The following is a 19,029-nucleotide window of genomic DNA, read 5'->3' as shown; positions in this document are numbered from 1 at the left end:
AGTTTGCAGGTTATTCTCGTCTTGACCAATCCCGTGCGGCGGTGGGTGGGCCGTCATTGAAGATGCGTTGAGGTGATGAGGGCGGCATGTGGAGCCCAGAAGTGTGGGGACTCGAGAGTTGCTCGCCGAGCTCAAAGTTGGGCAGCCTTTTTTGATTGTTAGTGAACATGAGCACCGTATCTTGCATTTTGGCGCTCGGGTTGTTGAGCTGCGCGCTCGGCGCACATTTCCCGGAGGACGAGAAGATGTCAGCTCTGAGGAGGCTGCAGAGAGAGCTCGGCAGTGATGAGGAGCGACTTAGTTCAGAGAGGACGGAGCTCTCGAAGCGCAGCGCAGGACTGAATGAACAGACGTGCACAGCGCTGCCTGGAGTGGAGGCAACCCTGCACAACAACTCCCACTCTGTAAGTGACTTACTTCACTTTCACCCGCCGTGTAAACATGAAACTCTCTCAAGAGGAGAGTGGTCTTTGTTTTCCAGAGCTTTTTGCTGCAGTTAACTCACCCAGAGGCGACTTCAGTCTGTGTGTGGTCACTCAGCTCAGCTCAGCACATGGAGCTGCTCATAGTGTCCACAACATCAACCTCTCATCAGTAATCATGAACAATAATATAACATGAATTTAACAATATGCTACTTTTGTAATGTTTTGACAGCTCTCTGGAACGATTAGTCGATTCACTGATCAACAGGAAGTTAATCTGCAACTGTTTTGGTAATCAATTTCAGAGTAAGGGTCACTTTTTTGGATTTCCCTGGTACTGACATACAAGTAAAAATTCATCCGTCAGCCATTAATTGATTAATGACAATAGTAATCAATATTTAGCCCTAAGAAAAGTACCTTGATCTGGACTGTAATTTCATTATATGTGTTTATCTAATAATGATCCATGATCAATAATTGAGCTGATTACTTTACTGCATACTACACTAAAATGTTCAAAATCAGTTCCCCAGAGCTCAGTTTGAACAACTTACAGTCCATAATTAGACAATAAACACTTCAGCATTTTTTTCCCTTCATGATTAACTTGCCAGTGATTTGTTCAAGTATGTGATAAATTATTTAGTCCACAAAATAACAAAAACAGTGTATAGTTTGTCATTTCTCATCATCCACGGTGACATCTTCATTCTGCTTGTTTACATAATACACAATACATAACAAATAATGCTCAAATAATGTACTGTCAAAAGAGACAATCGATGTTGTTTCCACTCTGTTACACTCTTTTTTTCTTTTAAATTGATCTGAAGTAATGTGAGGTCGTCAGTGCAGGTCAAACCCATTAGCCTGCTCACTGTGTGTTATGTAACTGTGATGGTGATGGACTACTGATGCAGGGTGACAACACGGATTCCTACACATTTAGATTTTGCAGTCTAGCAACAGCAGGATGCAGAGTCGGGTGATGCCTGTGTGCCGATGTCGTCCTCAATCCTGCCTTAAAAGATCTTTCAGGGAGGAAGTGCTCCTGGTGTTTCTCTTGTGTTTTGTACCCGTGATCGAGATCAAACAAAGTGTGTCTCATCTTGGGCTTGATCTAAACTTATAATAGGCTAAGTGACACCTTCTGTTGATTTAGTACTGAACATGTTGTAATAGGAAGCACAACAAGAACAACCCAGATGTCCAGAGGAATGTTCAAGAATAACAACTTGGTCCAAAGCTACAGAGCTCCACAGGACAGTCTTCTTGCTCTGCGTGTGTGTATTTGTGTGTGTGAGAGTGATGGAAGAAGTGGACGTTACATCATTTCTGTGGCTCAGACAGACACCTGGAGCAGCTTTTGAGCATGAAAACGATTCGGTGTGCTCACAGAGAGCGTCTCTTTTTGTCGTTCATGAACATTCCCCACGTTTTTTGTTTGTTTTTTTTTTCTTTGCTGGACTTGAAAATAACCACTTCATTTATTGTCCGAGCTGCAGGGCGAGATCAGACAAGGTTGTGGGAGCATTTACATCTTTAGATTTGATGCTATTTTGGGCCGGATAGAGAACACAGGATGTGTTTTGTCAGCCAGCACAAGCTTTGCCTTGTTTTCTCTTTTGTATATGTTTGTGTAAGATTCATTCAGCTGACTCTGTCTGGTTTACAAACTAGCTTGCTGTTTCTTTTTTTTTTTCCCGTTTTTTTTTTTTCTTCTTCACCCCACTCCGTCCAGAGAAAAAACATGTTCTGTTTTCAGGGTGAAGCGTATCTGGGTCGCAGCCAGCTGTTGGAGCACCAAGAAAAGCAGCATGTTCCACATGGTGCGAAGGAGGGAGCGAGTGAGAGAGAGTTATGGAAAGTATGGGTTTGTTGATGTACAGGGAGAGACATCCGATGAGATCAACAAACTAGTGAAAATAAAGAGTCACTTGTGGAGTCTGAGGTAGACTTGTATTGAACGTTCACATCTTTAGTCATAAAAGGTGGAGAAATGTCTGCTAACAGTTGGCAACAGTCTTCTCTTAGTCATTTAAGTGCAGCAAATAGCAAAACTTTGCTAATTCCAGCTTCTCAAATGTGATGACTTGCTGAATCAGGACTGAAACTAAGGAACAGCCAATTACTTTCCTGAATAATCATTTAATTGTTTGTTCTGTGAAATATTGGAGAGCAGTGAACAAGACTTCAGCCGTGTAAGTGACTCTGTGAGGACTATACCTGTGGTGCTTTCTGTTGCACTCGGAACCCTGAAAATAAAAAATCCCTGACATGGAAATGTGCAATGGTACGGCCATCAAAGAGTTGGAAAGTTGGAAATACGAAAGATCTGTGTAGCCTGAGTTTGCCGACACTGGTGACATCACAGCAGAATAGTGGTTCACAAAGTGAACAATTACTTTGAACTGCTCCATCAATATTTACTTCATATGGTGTTTGTGAATCGTGCATTAAATACAATTTCTAGTTGTCATTTTCACTTTCACTGACTTGATCTGTGCTTGATAAAAGTCTTTGAGAGTTAATGTTACGAGCCTGACGTGTTAAATCAGATGCTGTAGCTGCTTGTGGAGTTCGCAGACTTGCCATGCAAACACCCATGACGCTTTTGGATTGGACTTGAGATGATTGTGCACAGCAGTGCTTTGAGCTAACAGTAAGCTTAGCATTAGCATGCTAACATGCTGTAATGCAGACATTTTCACCATTTTAGTATAATGTGTTGGCACGAATAGCTGAGGCTGTTGGGGATTTTTCTTGGGGATTCTGTCACCAAACTAAAGAAATGGATAACCTGTCGGTTTTGACTTGATGAGGCGCTAGATGATGTTGGGGAATCACTAAAATGATACAATTTAATAATATCAGGTCTAGGGGTGGGACAAATAAAATCCATACGACAATAAACCGTATCGCTTCCTCGTGATATTTTTATGGAAACATGCAGGCACTCAAATGGACAGTTCATGTTCGGGTTATGGACGGTAACCTTGTTTTTAGCCATGCCAAATGTCAAATTCTAATGCTAATGCTAATTTTGTGGCATATCCTTTCAGAACAAGACTGAAACTGACGTGTAAACATTGCACAGACTGTGTTAATCGATACACGAGTAGGCAATCATGCACATCACAAGCATGTTTAGTCACAGTCCTCCAGTACTGCTCTGGTTTTCTTTAACAATAACGATCATACGGGCATTAATACAACCCAGCTTACTGCTGTGCCCGCAAATTTAAACCCAGCATCAGAGGATTGGTCTACACAGCCTCATGTGTGAGATCAGAGCCCAGAGAGTTTGACCTCCTCTTCTGAAGTTTTATGTGCGTAAACACGACTGCAGCTGAAAGGTTAAAACCCTGAGCAGAGGGAATAAGGAGTTCATTGTGTTGGCGTCTGACCTCTGAGAGAGGACTTCACTGTGCTCCCACCCACCCACACTGTGTGTAGCTCTGTTTGCATGGATATGTGTGTGTGTGTGTGTGTGTGTGTGTGTGTGTGTGTGTGTGTGTGTGTGTGTGTTTGTGTATTTTCATGTACAGCAGCGTGTGTGATACTCACTTGTGCAGCATTGTTTTTCACTTTATAAAAGGTGGTTGTTCTCACACACCTTGAATGCCAGACTTGCTGAGGTGCAGAAGGAGATTAGAGGAGCCTTTTTCAGAGCAGATTCAACATGTGATACAGCATGAGGTCATGTCTGGTTTGTGAGGCAACGTCCAACTGGGTCAGACATTTATCTCTTGATTTTTTAAAATTTTTTTTTTGCTGAGTAATCATGGCTTTTCTTCTCTTCACCGTCTCCCTCTATCCTTCTGTTTTCACCATCACAACACAGTCTTTCCGCGATAGTGCCTTTCTCCTGTCCAGTCAGATCAAAGAGCAGTTTTATTCAAACACAGCTTCCTCAGCCACCTTGATTTGTAATGCAGTTGTTATTGGGTTTCACACTGAGTGAACTGTTGCTGGTCAAGTCAGCATTTGTCTAGTCGAGGTTTCAGAAGAACAGATGTTGTTGAATGTAACACAGGTGATCCAGCAGCCGACAGAAACATTATCAAAGGGCTGATCCTAAAACAATACACAACATGAAACCTGTTAATCTGCTGTGATCTGGGCAGTTATTGTCATTGCACATTTTTGGAATGGAAAGAAGTTATGTGTATGTAGGTCCTTGCACACCCTGAAAGTGTCTGGTGTGTATGTTTTATATTTTTCCTGTAGGTATAACACTGGATCAGCCAAGAAGCACACTTTTTTTTCTCTGCATTGAAACGTTTCTTACCAGGCTGACCTTTGTAGGGACAGGTATAAAGTATACCATTCTCATCATTTTAAGAAAAAAAAACTGCAAAATCCTCTGATTACATCTTACAAGTGTAAATATTTGTCAGTATACTGAATATTTTTGGATCGTGGACCAAACAAGACAATATTGGAGGTCATCTTGGGCTTTTTGAAACACTTATCGACATTTTTCACTATTTTCTGTCATTTTATAGAAAAAAACATCATAGAAACAATAGTCAAGCCGATTGAACCTGAGAGCAACAGTGAGTTTCCCTTGTTGAAGTAAGTTTTATACAATATAGTACTGCCCATCTCTCACTGGTCGGTAGCGGTAGTTTGCTTCAGCTGTACTTTGTGTTTGTTACTTGGCAAATGTTAGCATGCTAGCACAGTACACTACAATGTCAAACGTTATACCTGCTGAATGCCTCGCTTACAGGCTCAGTGTGTAGGCTTTTGTGGCATCTAGAAGTGAGGTTGCAAATTACAACTAAATAAACACCCCTCATTTCCCTACAGCCACTAAAACACAAAAATATCAGAATTATCATTTGATTGTCTGTTTACATAACAGAACATGTATTGTATCATTTTTTTTGTACAATCCTGATTGTATGATAATATTTGAATTGATCCTGAATCTTGAAATGCATAAGGATCTCCATAAAAGCCAATGTTTGTCTTTTCTGAGCTATTGCAGGACGTGATGGTGCGACATGGCATTAAGCAGTATGCCAGGACTTATGCCAGGACGCATGTAAAGGACTTTTTTGAAATGCTACATTTTGAGGAGTGATTTATAAGATCAACAAGAGAGAAAATTGGTCGAAAGAAATGACTTTCAGTAACAATGTTCAATTTAAAGGTGAAGAAGTGGTTTAAGGGTCTGAAAGTTTGGGAGGACCAGACATGTCATGCTTTGCGTTTTCGTTTCTGATCAACAGACTGTCAGGTGACTGCAAATAAAGGGAAAAGAGTTTGTCAAGTCATCAATAGATGAAAGAAAAGATAGATGCGTTGAGTGTGTGATGATGTGATGAATGTAGAGGAGAGATGGAAAGTTGTGTTCACACTCTTGGACGGCCGGCGGGGGCAAGCCAGTTTCCACTGGACCTATTTACAAGGAGTTTCCAGCGGGCGGAACTGGTCCTCTCCTGTGGCTTTATGGAGCTGTATGCAGACTCTCCTGGGCCGGGCTCACCTTGTAAACATCTCTGCCCCGCCAGCAAAAGAGAGGGGGGGTGAAACTTTGGTCAGACTCCAAAACAACGTGAGCTGTGGCTCAATACGCTTCCGAAATGACCAAACTCTTGAACGTCACTCTGGATAAATAGACTGGAATGTTGTTTGCAGTCAGTGCTCTTGTGCAAGAAAAGTTCAGGTCTAAACTCACTTCTCGTTACATAACACTTTTTTAAAATTTTTTATATAGATTGTATTCTGAACTTTGGTCTGAGAATTTAATAAATATTTGAAAAGTAAACATTTTTGTATTTTATCATCAGAAGCAGTGTATATTAACTGTGTGTGTGAGAGAGAGTGCATGTGTGTTCTTGCTGTGCCCAGACCATCAGTAATTGTCTTGTTCGGCGGCCTCAGCTTTGTCATTTGGGCAGGAATGTAGGTCACACACGCAGAGTGCATCCAAATGGCCGAGTTACTTTGGACAGTAAGGACAATTCATGCTGTCCTCCCGGCTGCTGTGTGTCGTGTTCAGCGGGTGATGGAAACACACACATACACACACACACACAAACTCTCATGTGTTGTGTATATTTTAGACTCATTTGTTGTCTCAAGTGTCTGTGTACTCTCAGCTCAAGGCCATTTTGTGCCACTGATGTATAAATACAACAGAATGGCATAATGTTGCAAGTACACCTTTTGACAGAGCAACTGTCAAAACTTTGAATTGTTAATATTCTGACAATTTGATAACTTTAAATACCTTTTCCATTTAGGGGCACTAGCACAAAGTTAGCCACCCCCCAATAATACATTTAAATTTAAATTTCTTTACTGTGTAATTGATAACATTCATTCATGTGGTCACCATGTTTTTGCACTTTAAAGTGTCACTAATGCTAGCAAGCTAACGTTAACATCGCTTACACTAGTTACTGTTAATTCGCAATTGACAGGTTTTCGGCATGTGTGACCAAAACAGTCGCACCCGTGAGCCCTGATTAAAGTCTGCTACATTTAAGAAAAGAAAAGAAGAACACACAACCAAAAATGTGAATAAAATGTGAAAACCTTCCTAGTTATTCTGGTATCATGTTCTCTTAAGTGTTGGTGATACTCTTGTTTAACAAAAACAAGCATGTAAACACAATGGACAATTTCATCAGTCATATGCATATATTGAGTAGATAACGCAATTATTGTTAGAAGCCTTTGTGTGTACTTCATTTAATGACATGACACAGGATCATGCAAGCACTGTCACATCAGCACAGAACTTTCCTCCATCTTAATCCAACATGATTGTTGTCAAGGAACATTTTGCTAGAATTTATTTATTTTCTTTGCTTTTTTCCCAGTTTACCTTCAAAGTGAGGACCATGGGGTCACTGTCCCTGGCCTGGGTTGGAGACGGATCAGGGGTGAGTCTGTTTACATGAGTGAAAATGTGAATGAAAATGAAGAAAAGAGCAAGAGTCAGGAGTCAAAGGTGTCGTTAAAATAGCACATCCATGCTGCCTTCTCCCAGGTGCTGCTGGTCTTGACAACATTTCAGGTGCCGTTGTTCATGATGCGTTTTGGCCAGTCGAACCTCTACAGGAGGTGAGAAATGCCCAGTGGTTGATGATGGGACACATCATAAGAATAAAAGAAGTGAAATATTTGTCATACTGGTCTAACTGCAAGTTTCTGTTACTGTGTCAGTGAAGACTACGGGAAGACGTTTAAAGATGTGACTCACCTGATCAACCACACCTTCATCCAGACTGAGTTCGGCATTGCCATCAGCCCTGACCACTCTGGAAAGGTGAGGCGTTTGGGGAGAGAAAAAGCGTATGGTTACCATAAATGTACATGTCTTTGCCTCATAACAAAGCAACTCATGAAGCTCCACCCTGTGGTTGTGCATTTTGAAGGTTCCTTGTTCCCTAAGAGCTCTTCTTTGTGTCTGATTTCAGGTGATGCTCACTGGTGATGTGTCAGACGTTGGTGGGTTTCGACTGTTTCGCTCACGGGACTTTGGCATGACCTTTGTTCCTACTGACCTGCCATTTGAGCCGCTCATTCAGATGCTGTACAACCCTGGGGACTGCAACACACTCCTGACACTCAGTATCACGGTACGAGCAATCATGCAGGCATCATTTTGTCAGCAGTTTAGAGTTTTGATAAAATAAAGTGGACTTACTTATCTCTCTTAATTAGACATTTGACTTCAGTTGCAAAGCTAATGAACTGTTCTTTACTGACTGAGCCTTTTCCCTCCAGCTGGACCTGTGGCTGTCTGAGGACTTTGGTGCCACCTGGAGGAAGATCCATGACAGTGTTTGTTTGGTCAGATGGTGAGAATCTGTCAGTTTTGTTATAAATACACACAAGACATGTGGGATTCTTGAATATGTAACAGATGGCGTGGTGAAAAAACCGAGACAAACATCAGAGATTGTAAGAAAATGACTGAGGTGGAGAGGATGCCTGAGGCTTTTGTTTTTATAAAAGCAAGGTTATTGAAGTTTGGTTTGGTCTTTTTTGTCTGTATGACCCTGATGTGGAATAATTAAGTGCCAAAATGCTTGAGCTACTAAATGAACAGTTATTTGGGCAAAGATGATATTGTGGGTTAACTGTTTATGAAGCATTTAACTTAACTGTAGTTCTGATATAATGCAGTTTGCAAGCAAAAGTGACTCATTAGCCTCTTCATGATCAAGGGCGCACACACAGCAGTCAGTCATCATTTAATGTCACTATGAATAGATGACATGAAATATTTATTTGGAATATGAAATATCTGTTCTACCATGAATAATAATACTTCTATGGAAGCCCTGAGAGGCAAGTGAGAAAAAGTTTTGGTGATCCTTTCGCAGTTTTTTCTCCTTTCTTATAAAAACAGGAAGTGGAAGACAGGTTCTGTTCTTCTTCTTCCTTTTGTTTCTTCTTCACTTAACTTCACTTCTTCATTAGCATCACTACTACATGTCCTAAGCTTTTGTGGTATCTTCTATCTGTGTGCCAAAATGTTTTTTAACAGATTTTTTTTTAAAATGAAGTTAAAAAAGGAAGAAAATGGATTACTTGAATTTTCTTGTATTTTTCTCAGTTGCCTCTCAGGGCTTCCGCAGATCCTCCCCTCAACAAAAGAAAAAAATATGCAACATCCCCCTTCTCTCCACGTCCTCCCTTAATACTTATCACACTGTCCCTTAATATATGTTGTATTACTTTTTATTTCCATGAATCTACAAGCGAGAATATGATGATACTTTGATATGTCAGTCATCTCTGAGTGAAAGGATATAAGACACTGTCCACCCTGACAGGATGTGAAATGGCTTTGTCCATGTTTGTTTCCGCACACCCTACATTTGCATCTTTGTTGTTGGTGCAACAGGAGTGTGTGTTTCTTTGTCCATTGTTGTTGTTCCAGCTGTCTTTCTCACCACACTTTGGATCGCTCTCCTGACTCTGGTTTCCTCTGGGCACCAGAGTTCACACGAGGTTGTGGTGTCAGCCTGCGGTTGTTAGCGCTGCATTGAGGGAACACTGTGATAGCCCTGCGTGACCACAGCTGTCATTTAGGCCCCGACCTAAATTGACTGCAGAGCGAGGGAGCTGAGGCTGCTGTCAGACTGAATCATGAGTCAGCAGCGACATTCTTATGCAGCCCACAGTCCTTGAACCAGCAGAATCTTTGCAGTGTGAAAACCTTCGTCCCCTTTGGCAGCGAACAAAACCAGAGAGGGCCTGGAGTGAAGCCCGGGGGGTCGATGTGGGCCTCGCTCACACAGCACTTAGAACGAACCACAACCATAATCTGTGATCTTTACAAATTCCAAAAGTGGATTTCATTTGAACTCAGACAACTTTGAGATGTTAAAAAATGTGCGCTCAATCTTTTCCCCTGTTCCTTTTCTAAATCCTTCCTTCACTCTTTCTTGTTCTCACACCCAGGGGTCCAAAAAACAGCATCTACTTCACAACAAACTACAACGGATCATGCAGTAAGTGAAGACAGTAAAATCACACATACGTATGAAATTAAGCAAAACATTTTAATAACTCCCCTTTCTCTCTATTAGATGACAGAGGAATGTTGGAGCTGAGGAAGACAGCAGACTATGGTCGAAGTTTCCAGACCATTGCAACAAGAGTTTACTCTTTTGTGCTCGGAGGGCGCTTTGTTTTTGCTTCCATCATGACTGGCACAGTATGTGTGTGTGTTTTTTGATTGTGTGTGTCTGCGTTTGCTTCTTGTCGTTACTGCCTCAGAGAGCAGGATATGTTTTTGCTGTTTTTCTGATGCATACAGTATGTGCTTTTTCATCCATCCTCGCTTGAGTTGAATGATTCTTAGTAGACAAAAGTGGTAACCATATGTATTAAGACACCCACAAACATTTTTCTTTAAATGTTGCCTCCCTCTGTGTACTTTATGAGGTAGGAGTCTCAAAGGACGAGTTCACCCAAATAACAAAAAACCTACTGCATCACTCCTTCCAAGGGATATCGAGTTTTTTGACCCCAGTTAAACCTGGCATGAGCATGCAATCTGTGTCTGGATATAAGAAAAAAACACACACATCAGCTGTAAATGTGTGCAATATGCATCGTAATTGGATTGTATCAGATCAGCCAGGCCACATCTGGAGGTGATCCGAGCCAAGTATGAAAGCAATCTGTACAGCATGACCACGCTCTGAAGAAAGCTGCTGGCTTAAGGTGCAAAGCTAGAGCTTCATTTAGAAGCTGACGCCAGCAAGTGTTCCCCTGCCAAAAAAAAAGTCATTTAAAAAATGAATGAATCCTGTCCACGGCATTGCTTCTTTTGACTTGCTACCCCTTGAACACACTCATTTTGGATGTACAGCATTATTAAAGTTAATGAGCTGCGTCTCTCACATGTTTGTCTTATGTTTGTTAGGGAACAGAACGTATGATCCACGTGTCAGTGGACGGAGGCGAGGTGTGGAACATGGCTCAGCTTCCTACAGTCAACCACGAGCAGTTTTACTCCATCCTGTCAGCCAATCAGGACATGATATTCATGCATGTGGACGACCCCGGAGGTGATGATTGATGTGGACGATGATGATGTTGACAGTGTTGACGATTACAGAAGATCCTAATAATGAAATGATAATACAGACACACACACAGTACACAGCTGCTTTCTCAGGCATCCTTGCGTAAGCTCCTGAAGGTGTAACAAGTTGGTGTGCGTGTGTGTTAACCAGACTCTGGTGTTGGAACCATCTACGTGTCGGACGACAGAGGAGCCGTGTTCTCCAAGTCTCTGGAGCGCCATCTTTACACGACCACAGGAAGTGACACTGACTTCACCCCCATTAGCTCGCTCAGGGGCGTCTATTTGACGAGCATACTCACAGAGGGTGGGTCGACACACTGCACAACATGCACTGACTGACTGATGTTGAAGAGGATATTTTTTGTTGCATTTTGGAATTCAACCAACTTCCAAATTCACTTTGTATTTACAGTATGGCCACTCCATGGTAATCCCTTTAATTTTTTACCAAAATATAGCAGACTAAATGTACCACAATTGATACTCTCAAGTAACAGATTTTCTTACCATAGTGACACAAACTAGTACCAGTTTCTGCCAGAAATCTTTTGGAAAACTGTTCAGATTGAGTTTGTAGTTTATTGTCTGCAGTCTGTTGGCCAAACATCCATACATGTCTTCAGGGATCCTGATAGTAATAGAATTAAACAGTATTTCCCTTTATTTTGTTCATTTTGCAGATGGTTCAGTTGAGACAGTGATCACCTTCGACCAAGGAGCAAACTGGCAGACGCTGCGCAGACCAGAGAACAGCCACTGTGACACTGAGACCTCTTCGAACAGAACTAACAGAGTGAGACACACATGCACACATAGACTTTTGTACTTTATGATAAAATGCATATATTTTCTTGTCTTTTCATTATGCCTGCAGTGATTTGTGTATGTGATGGGGATGCATTAGTAATTTCGCCTAAATCTGCTTTTTGTCTCTTCATCGAATATATGACTTTTTGCAGTGAGCCTGTGACTCAGTACCAACATTAGTCTAATTATTGTGTCTCTACAGTGCAGACTCCACATCCACGCCTCCTACAGCACCACCATGAAGATGAACGTCCCCATTCTGCCTGTCTCACAGGCCAACGCTGTGGGCCTCATTCTGGCCCATGGTATAAAAATCTCTCTACTCTGAAATCAGTTCCCTGCATTGTTAGATGTCTTATATTGACGTTGCCTTCTTATTTCTCCAGGCAGCGTTGGCGATGCAGAGTCAACTCTCTCCCCTGATGTGTATGTGTCTGACGACGGTGGCTACTCATGGCTGTTGGCTCTCAAGGGTCCCCATCACTATGCTATACTGGACTCTGGAGGGCTACTGGTGGCAGTAGAGCACACCAACTCACCTGTCAATCAAATCAAGTGAATATACCTTATTATTATTATTATTATTATTATTATAGACAGTCTGTTTTTTTATTTCAAATTTTGTTTAATCTTTTCATTTTTAAATATGTATATATGTATATATTTTTATTAATGGGCTCCTTTGTCCTCAATCCTTTTTGCCAAAACACCCTCAGATTTTCCACAGACGAAGGGCAGTGCTGGCACACGTACAACTTCACCAACGACCCACTTCGCTTCAGCGGTATGGACAGTGAGCCCGGCTCTCGCTCCATGAACGTCAGCCTATGGGGCTACAGGAACAACTTCAGTAAATGGGTGGTGATCACCATAGACTTCAGGAAGCTCCTCAGTAGAGACTGTGAGTATATGAGAGGATACGGGGGGGTGACAGGTTGGTGTAACAGGAAGTACTCAGTAAGTTCGTCTGTGTGCGTGCATGTGCGTGTTCATATGTTTATGTATGTGCAGGTACTGAGGGAGACTATGTAGAGTGGCTAGCTCATTCTGCAGACACCAGTGGAGCTAATGATGGCTGTGTGCTGGGCTTCAAAGAAACCTTCTTACGCCTGAGGAAAGACTCCGTCTGCTGTAATGGGAGGGAGTATGCTGTCACTAAGAAGCTGTCCCCCTGTCCATGTACAGTGAATGATTATCACTGGTATGTTTTCATGTAATATCAAAACAGATCATGTCTATTTTATGCTGCAGTTTGTGTCACTATGGTATAAACTGAATTGCAGTGTTATAAAGAATGTGTGCCTCGGCTCTGTCTTACAGTGACTTTGGATATTACCGTCCAGAGAACAGCTCAGAGTGTGTGCTGCAGGAGGAGCTGAAGGGCCGTCCTCTGGAGTTTTGTTTAAACGGGACCACTGAACAGCTACAGACCAGTGGGTGAGGATGGCTGTTTTCATCTTGGATCTTTTTGGCTCTTTTCTCAGCTGCAGTTTACTGTAGGAGATAAGAAACTGGCAATATAGCTTTCAAGTCTTCGACTGTGGGTAATATGATCAGCTAACGCGCCAACAGTAATTCAAGTACAAGCACTGTAAGAAATGGTGAACACCAGACTTCTTGAGGTCTGTTACAGTTTATTAATCTTAAATCTTAACCATATTCTTTGAATGTTATAAACACTGCTGATGAAGCCATTGTTCTTTCTTGTGTCTATTTGTCTCTTCTTACTTTTAAGCTACCGAAAGATTCCAGGAGACCAGTGTGAGGGAGGTTTCCAGCCAGACAGGAAGGAGACAGACCTGAGAAGGATGTGCACCAGCAACGCCCTTTCTCCAAATTCTCTGGTAAGTTCTCGTTCTGGGAAAAAGATTGGGTGTGTGTAGAGTAACACAGGGGGACATCTGCTCTGTGGCATGATCCACATTGAAGGTGTGGAGAGAATGTCTGGAAGCAATGCGACATAAGCCAAGTTTACAACCTAATGTCTGAATTTAACTGAAATGTCTTGAAAATCTGCAAAAGAAAGTGCACACTAATGTTTTAGGTCACGGTTAAGTGTTTGATGCATGCAGTTTGTTATGTATTCATTTGAGAGGTCACACATATACACTAGATCTGTTTTTTTTTTCTTTAGTGCAATTTTAAGCTACTGTCTGTTGTTATTTATAAGATTTTTAAACAATTTAATATGTATCTCCATCTCATTTTGTCCAATTTTTAATTCTATCAATGCACCAACTTTTCACTAAAATTGGAAACACATAAAAAACAGGCTGAAACAAACTGTTTATTGTTACATGTTTAGTCTGAAACACACTCAAGAACATATTAACAAGAGCTGTATCAGTATTGTTTGTTTACCACCTGACATCCTCAGCTCAGCTCCTGAACAAAGTGCCCATGCAGTAGCATCCTGTGATTTATTAAAAAAAACACGGATGGTGAATGGCCAGTGAAGAAGAATTTACACTGAGGTCTGGCACAGTGACTCAGCAGTGCCTGTTCTTCCTTTGTTGCACACAGGATTTTGTGAATACAGACTGTGTCAGGGTTCATCTTTCAGTGTGAGCACATTGACAGCTGACTGGCATCACTCTGGCTATTGTTTTGCAGCATGTTTTTCTTATTTTCGTCCCTTTCTGTTTTTGTAACTTTGAACAGATTGAACACAGTTCACCGAGCACTGCTGTCGTGGTGATATTTGTCATCGCGATCCTCCTGATCAGTGCTGTTGCAGGCGTTTGGCTGGTTAAGAAATACATCTGTGGAGGACGGTCAGTTAACTGTGTTTTATCTTTACACACACAAACACAATGTATTTATAGTGCACGTATTGAACGTCAGCTCTTAGTGTTCCTAACGTGCATCTATCATCCTCATCAGGTTCCTTGTGCACCGATACTCTGTTATGCGAGAACACGTTGAGGCTAATAAAATAGAAGGAGTCGATGATGTTGACACGCACTACATGGAGACAGGAAAAGCACAGTACAATGAAGACTCCGATCAGGTATCTGATCACGTTTTAAATCATATCATTAGTTGAACTTTGATTGCCGTTTAACAAACTTGTATTTTTTACGTCTCCCTACAGGACCTCTTAGAATAAGGTGGATGTTTCTCCCCACTTAAAGGCTCCTCAAGACTAAATTTAACGCAGTCTTTTATGATGCCTGGGCACTCTTGTTGCACCCACATGCTGATTAACATCTTCCTCTCACTTCTCCCTATTCCCTGGCGGCTGGAGGACTCAGCAGCCAGTTGAATCTCCCACAAGAAGGCAAACTGGCAGTTTAGGGAGGGGGACAACCCCAGCGCAGAACAGAAGAAGGCCTCTGGGGTCCCCCGGAGAGCCTTTGTTGTTTCTGTCACAAAGAATTCTGTAAAGGCCATCGAGTCTGAATATGTGCTCTGTATGTTTCCTTCCATGCTGGCCTGAGAAAGATGGTCTTTGCTGTCGTGATGCACTGCAGAGGCAGCACACACAGGCTACAACTTGGGATATGTAGAGAAAGTTAAAGAAGAGCCAAGCAACAGAACAGAGGAAGCAATAATGAGTATTTTATGTCTGCTGTCAATTAAGTAGTTTTTGTACTTGGTAAATTTAAAACTTGCAAGATACAGTGCTGTTGTGCATGGGGGGCCACTGTAACATTAATTTTGACAGTTTCACTCATCACTATAAATAGGAGCTTCCACGTTATTAAAGACTACTCACAGTGAGTCACTAGTTCTTCGTTTTATTAGCGAGAGGGAGTGAGTTTTACAGGTAAAAAGTGGCCACGATTTTCAAATAATCAGGTGATGCACTTTAGTTACGAACTTTACAGTACACTATAATAGCTTAGTTATGTAACACCAACAACTATTTAGTAGAAACAATTACCTTTTTTATTTTTGACCATTTTAACTTTTGAAAGTAATGAATATATAATTTTACAAATATTTTAATAGTCCAATATTATGTAATTATGTAATCGCTCAACATTTTTGGTTTAAGCATTTTAATTATTATTGAATGGTTTAATTGATAGTATCATCACTAAAATTTAAGTGTAACCCGGAAAACAAAATGCTAATACTTATACTTTTTTGCTGTTGAAAATACAAAAACGTTATTAGTTAAAACCAACTTAGTGACCACTAGTTCTTATTTTTAAGGAGACCTAATGCTTTTTTTTTTTTTTAATTTTAACTCTCCTTGAGTGTGTTAAATATGCTTGTTCTTGTAAAAGATGTTGAAAGTTTGAAAGGTCAAAGTCCACACCAACAGAAGCTCCTCTCTCCCACAGATATCACTGATCCTGAAACGCCTCATCAGTAGCCCCGACTTTAATTTTTTTACTTTGACATGTCACCATGTCACACATTTCCATAATGTATGCCTAGCAGCTAATTTGGCCGTAAGAACTGATATGGCGCAGCTGCTTTGTAGGTAAGAGCAGTGCTGGCTCAGGCGTGTGTGTGCTGACCAGTCAGAACACGTAAGGGGGGCCTGAAAGCAAAAAAGTCTTTCAGACACAGCAGGGATGTAGTGCTGCTGCACCGGACAGTATGAGACAGCTGATGTGTTTTGTTTTTTTTTCTTAGCATCGAAGCATATAAACCTGTTCTAGTAGAAATCCAAAACACAGTTATGATCCTGAAAATGAGCATAATTTGCCTTCTTAAAACAAGAGTAACAAGAACAATAATAAAAGAGGTCATCCAGAAATAAATGCCAGTCGTTCTTTTTTAGCGTCAGGGGAAACTTTTGGAATCAATGTTCAAAAGGCCTGCTATTGTTGTGAAGATGGAATTTTAAAAAAAAGAATAAAAGATTATACAGTGCAGCTTCAATCATCCGATCCATCTGCTCCCCTGTATGTGTGGTGAGAATGAAAGACTTGAATTATTGCCAAAGCACTTTTATTGTTGTCTAATTTTAGAGATGAGGTTGTCGAGGTGAAGCCTGCCATTAGCCCAGCGTTATATAAGTATGAAGGTAACGCTAACCCAAACTCTTTACTTGAACTTTCTGATATTTTTGCTTAACAGGTACACCAATATGTTGCTGATAATGTGTTTGTTTTTTGGGTTTGTGGCTGATGTTTTCACATTATCAGCCAATACCAGTATGCATTTCTCTAATGATCTGAATGCAATCAAGATTATCAAGTGTTTTTTAGAGACCATGCTCACTTGTGTCTATTACTAATAATGACAAGAAAAGAAACAGTCACAACTGACCCTTTTTTTTCTTAAAGCTACAATTACTCAGTGTTGACTGTTTCTGAGATATTGTTGCCTCCCAACATTTCACAATAACTGCAAAATATCCACAATAACTGAAGTAATTGACCAGATTAATGTGTCTGGTGGCGATGAAGGTCACAGACTGTATTAAGTTGAGTTATACCTTGTTCTCAACAGACACTGCTGTGCTATATGAATTGTTTAGACGATGTTGGCTGGCTACCAGTTCCATTATCTGCATCGTAAGAGCTGTATCTTTTGACGCGTGCTTGCTTTCTGGCCAATGCTTGTTTTCTCCAGCAGAGTCAATAATATCCCAGCCAATAAGCTATTGTAATAAGCTGGCCTAATATAGAGGCATATTCTCAAGGACTGTTGGGTGGACAACTGGAGCGAGTTCATATGCTTGTTGCTTCCTTATTTACACAAGTGTCAGTAAGAACAAAGCCTGATATTTACTGGATTCAATGATTTATTTTTGCACTGTATCTACAGATCTGTGAAAAAAGTTGCATTTGTGCCTCCTTGTACATCTAATGTTTGTAAAGTGTGAGGGCCATGATGTGTGATCTTCATTCCATCTCGTTTTCTTTACTGTTTGCTAGGATATCAGAGATATGTATCTCTGAATTAAACTGTTCTGTAGCACAAATGTTTCACAACCATGTTTGCATTTATTGAGTGAAATAACATGTTCTCGTTTCCATCAAATCAGATATGTTACAGTTTTGTTGATGCTCTTTTTTGTACAAATAGTATAATGCTTAATTCAGGGTCTTACAATAAAAATTATTCAAACGCATGTCTGTAACACAGTACAGCCCACTAACTTGTAAAAGGCACAAGTAGTCATTACGAAGAAGTGATTTTCTAACAAAGTGTTTGATTATTACTGCATTAATGTGTGAGAAGTATTTCAACTGGTTTAAAGTTCAGTGTATTGTTGGTGTTGTTACAACCTTGAAGGGGGAATAATAATGATAATGCACCAGGACATATGCACTCCTTCCTGCTGTCACAACACGCTACACCAAGGCAATAAACATGATAGTGTGTTAACCGTGTATTCAGAGCTGGCAGGTTAGAAATAAGTGTGTTAGCTGCTTCCTGTAGATACTGGCTGACATTACTATGCTAGTAAATATTTAAGGAAAAGCCATATTTGGACTGCTCGAAAGAAGGCATCGTTTATAAAAGGTTGGCTTTATTACCTCCCCCAAGGAGATTATGGTTTTGTGTCTGTTGGTTTGTTGGCAGTATTGCACAAGAACTACTGAACAAATTTCCACTAAACCTGGAAGAATGGAGGATGGGCCCAGAATAGACATCCTTAAATGTTTGTTTGGGTCCAGACAATCAGAATCGGAATCAGAAACAGATTTATTACCAAGAAGGCTGTTACACCAACAAGGAACTTGTCTTGGTGAATAAGGTGCATGCATTGAAGACAATAAACAATAAAAAAACAATGACTATTATATATACATTATATTATAAATAGTATAAACAGAGACAGAAGTGTGGGTTGATTGATAAATTAAGATAGGAGAACTGTACAAGGAATGACAAAATAGATTAAAAAAAATAAATAAATAAGAGATTGTTAAAAATTACAAAAATTGGATACAAGGGGTGGAGTGCAGGAGTGCAAGTGTCAGCGTCAGTGGGGGTCGGGGTCCTGGGACCTGTTAAGGATCCCATCAGCAGCAGGGAGGAAACTTCATGTGGCAGGAGGTTTTGGTCCTGATGGACCGCAGCCTCCTGCGAGAGGGGAAAGTCCCAAGAAGTCTGACCGGGATGGGAGGGGTCAACCACAATCCTACCTGCAGGCCTCAAAGCCCTGGAGCTGTACAGGTCCTGAAGGAATGGAAGGTTGCTGCCAATCTCCTTCTCAGCAGAGCGTATGAAACGATGCAGTCTGCTCCTATCCTTAGCAGTGGCAGCAGTGCACCAGGTAGTGATGGAGGAGGTGAGGATGGACTCGATGAT

The 19,029-nt window shown here is 41.0% G+C and overlaps 1 protein-coding gene across 1 annotated transcript; it reads left to right on the top strand.

Annotated features, from left to right (window-relative positions):
- Nucleotides 1-15: 15 nt before the first annotated feature.
- LOC119021683 (sortilin-like) lies at nt 16-17,842 on the top strand. Its single transcript, XM_037102112.1, has 20 exons — nt 16-404; nt 7,268-7,330; nt 7,438-7,511; nt 7,614-7,716; nt 7,868-8,029; nt 8,178-8,251; nt 9,864-9,913; nt 9,992-10,119; nt 10,834-10,978; nt 11,147-11,302; nt 11,679-11,791; nt 12,008-12,110; nt 12,192-12,360; nt 12,522-12,706; nt 12,817-13,006; nt 13,126-13,242; nt 13,541-13,649; nt 14,467-14,579; nt 14,689-14,815; nt 14,900-17,842. Exons 1-20 carry the CDS (start codon nt 168-170, stop codon nt 14,912-14,914), a joined length of 2,433 nt encoding a protein of 810 aa, XP_036958007.1. The 5' UTR covers nt 16-167; the 3' UTR covers nt 14,915-17,842.
- Nucleotides 17,843-19,029: the final 1,187 nt, after the last annotated feature.

Source organism: Acanthopagrus latus, chromosome 6, assembly GCF_904848185.1.
Source record: "Acanthopagrus latus isolate v.2019 chromosome 6, fAcaLat1.1, whole genome shotgun sequence".
Lineage (NCBI taxonomy): Eukaryota > Metazoa > Chordata > Actinopteri > Spariformes > Sparidae > Acanthopagrus > Acanthopagrus latus.
This window is presented reverse-complemented; position numbering and strand designations above follow the sequence as displayed.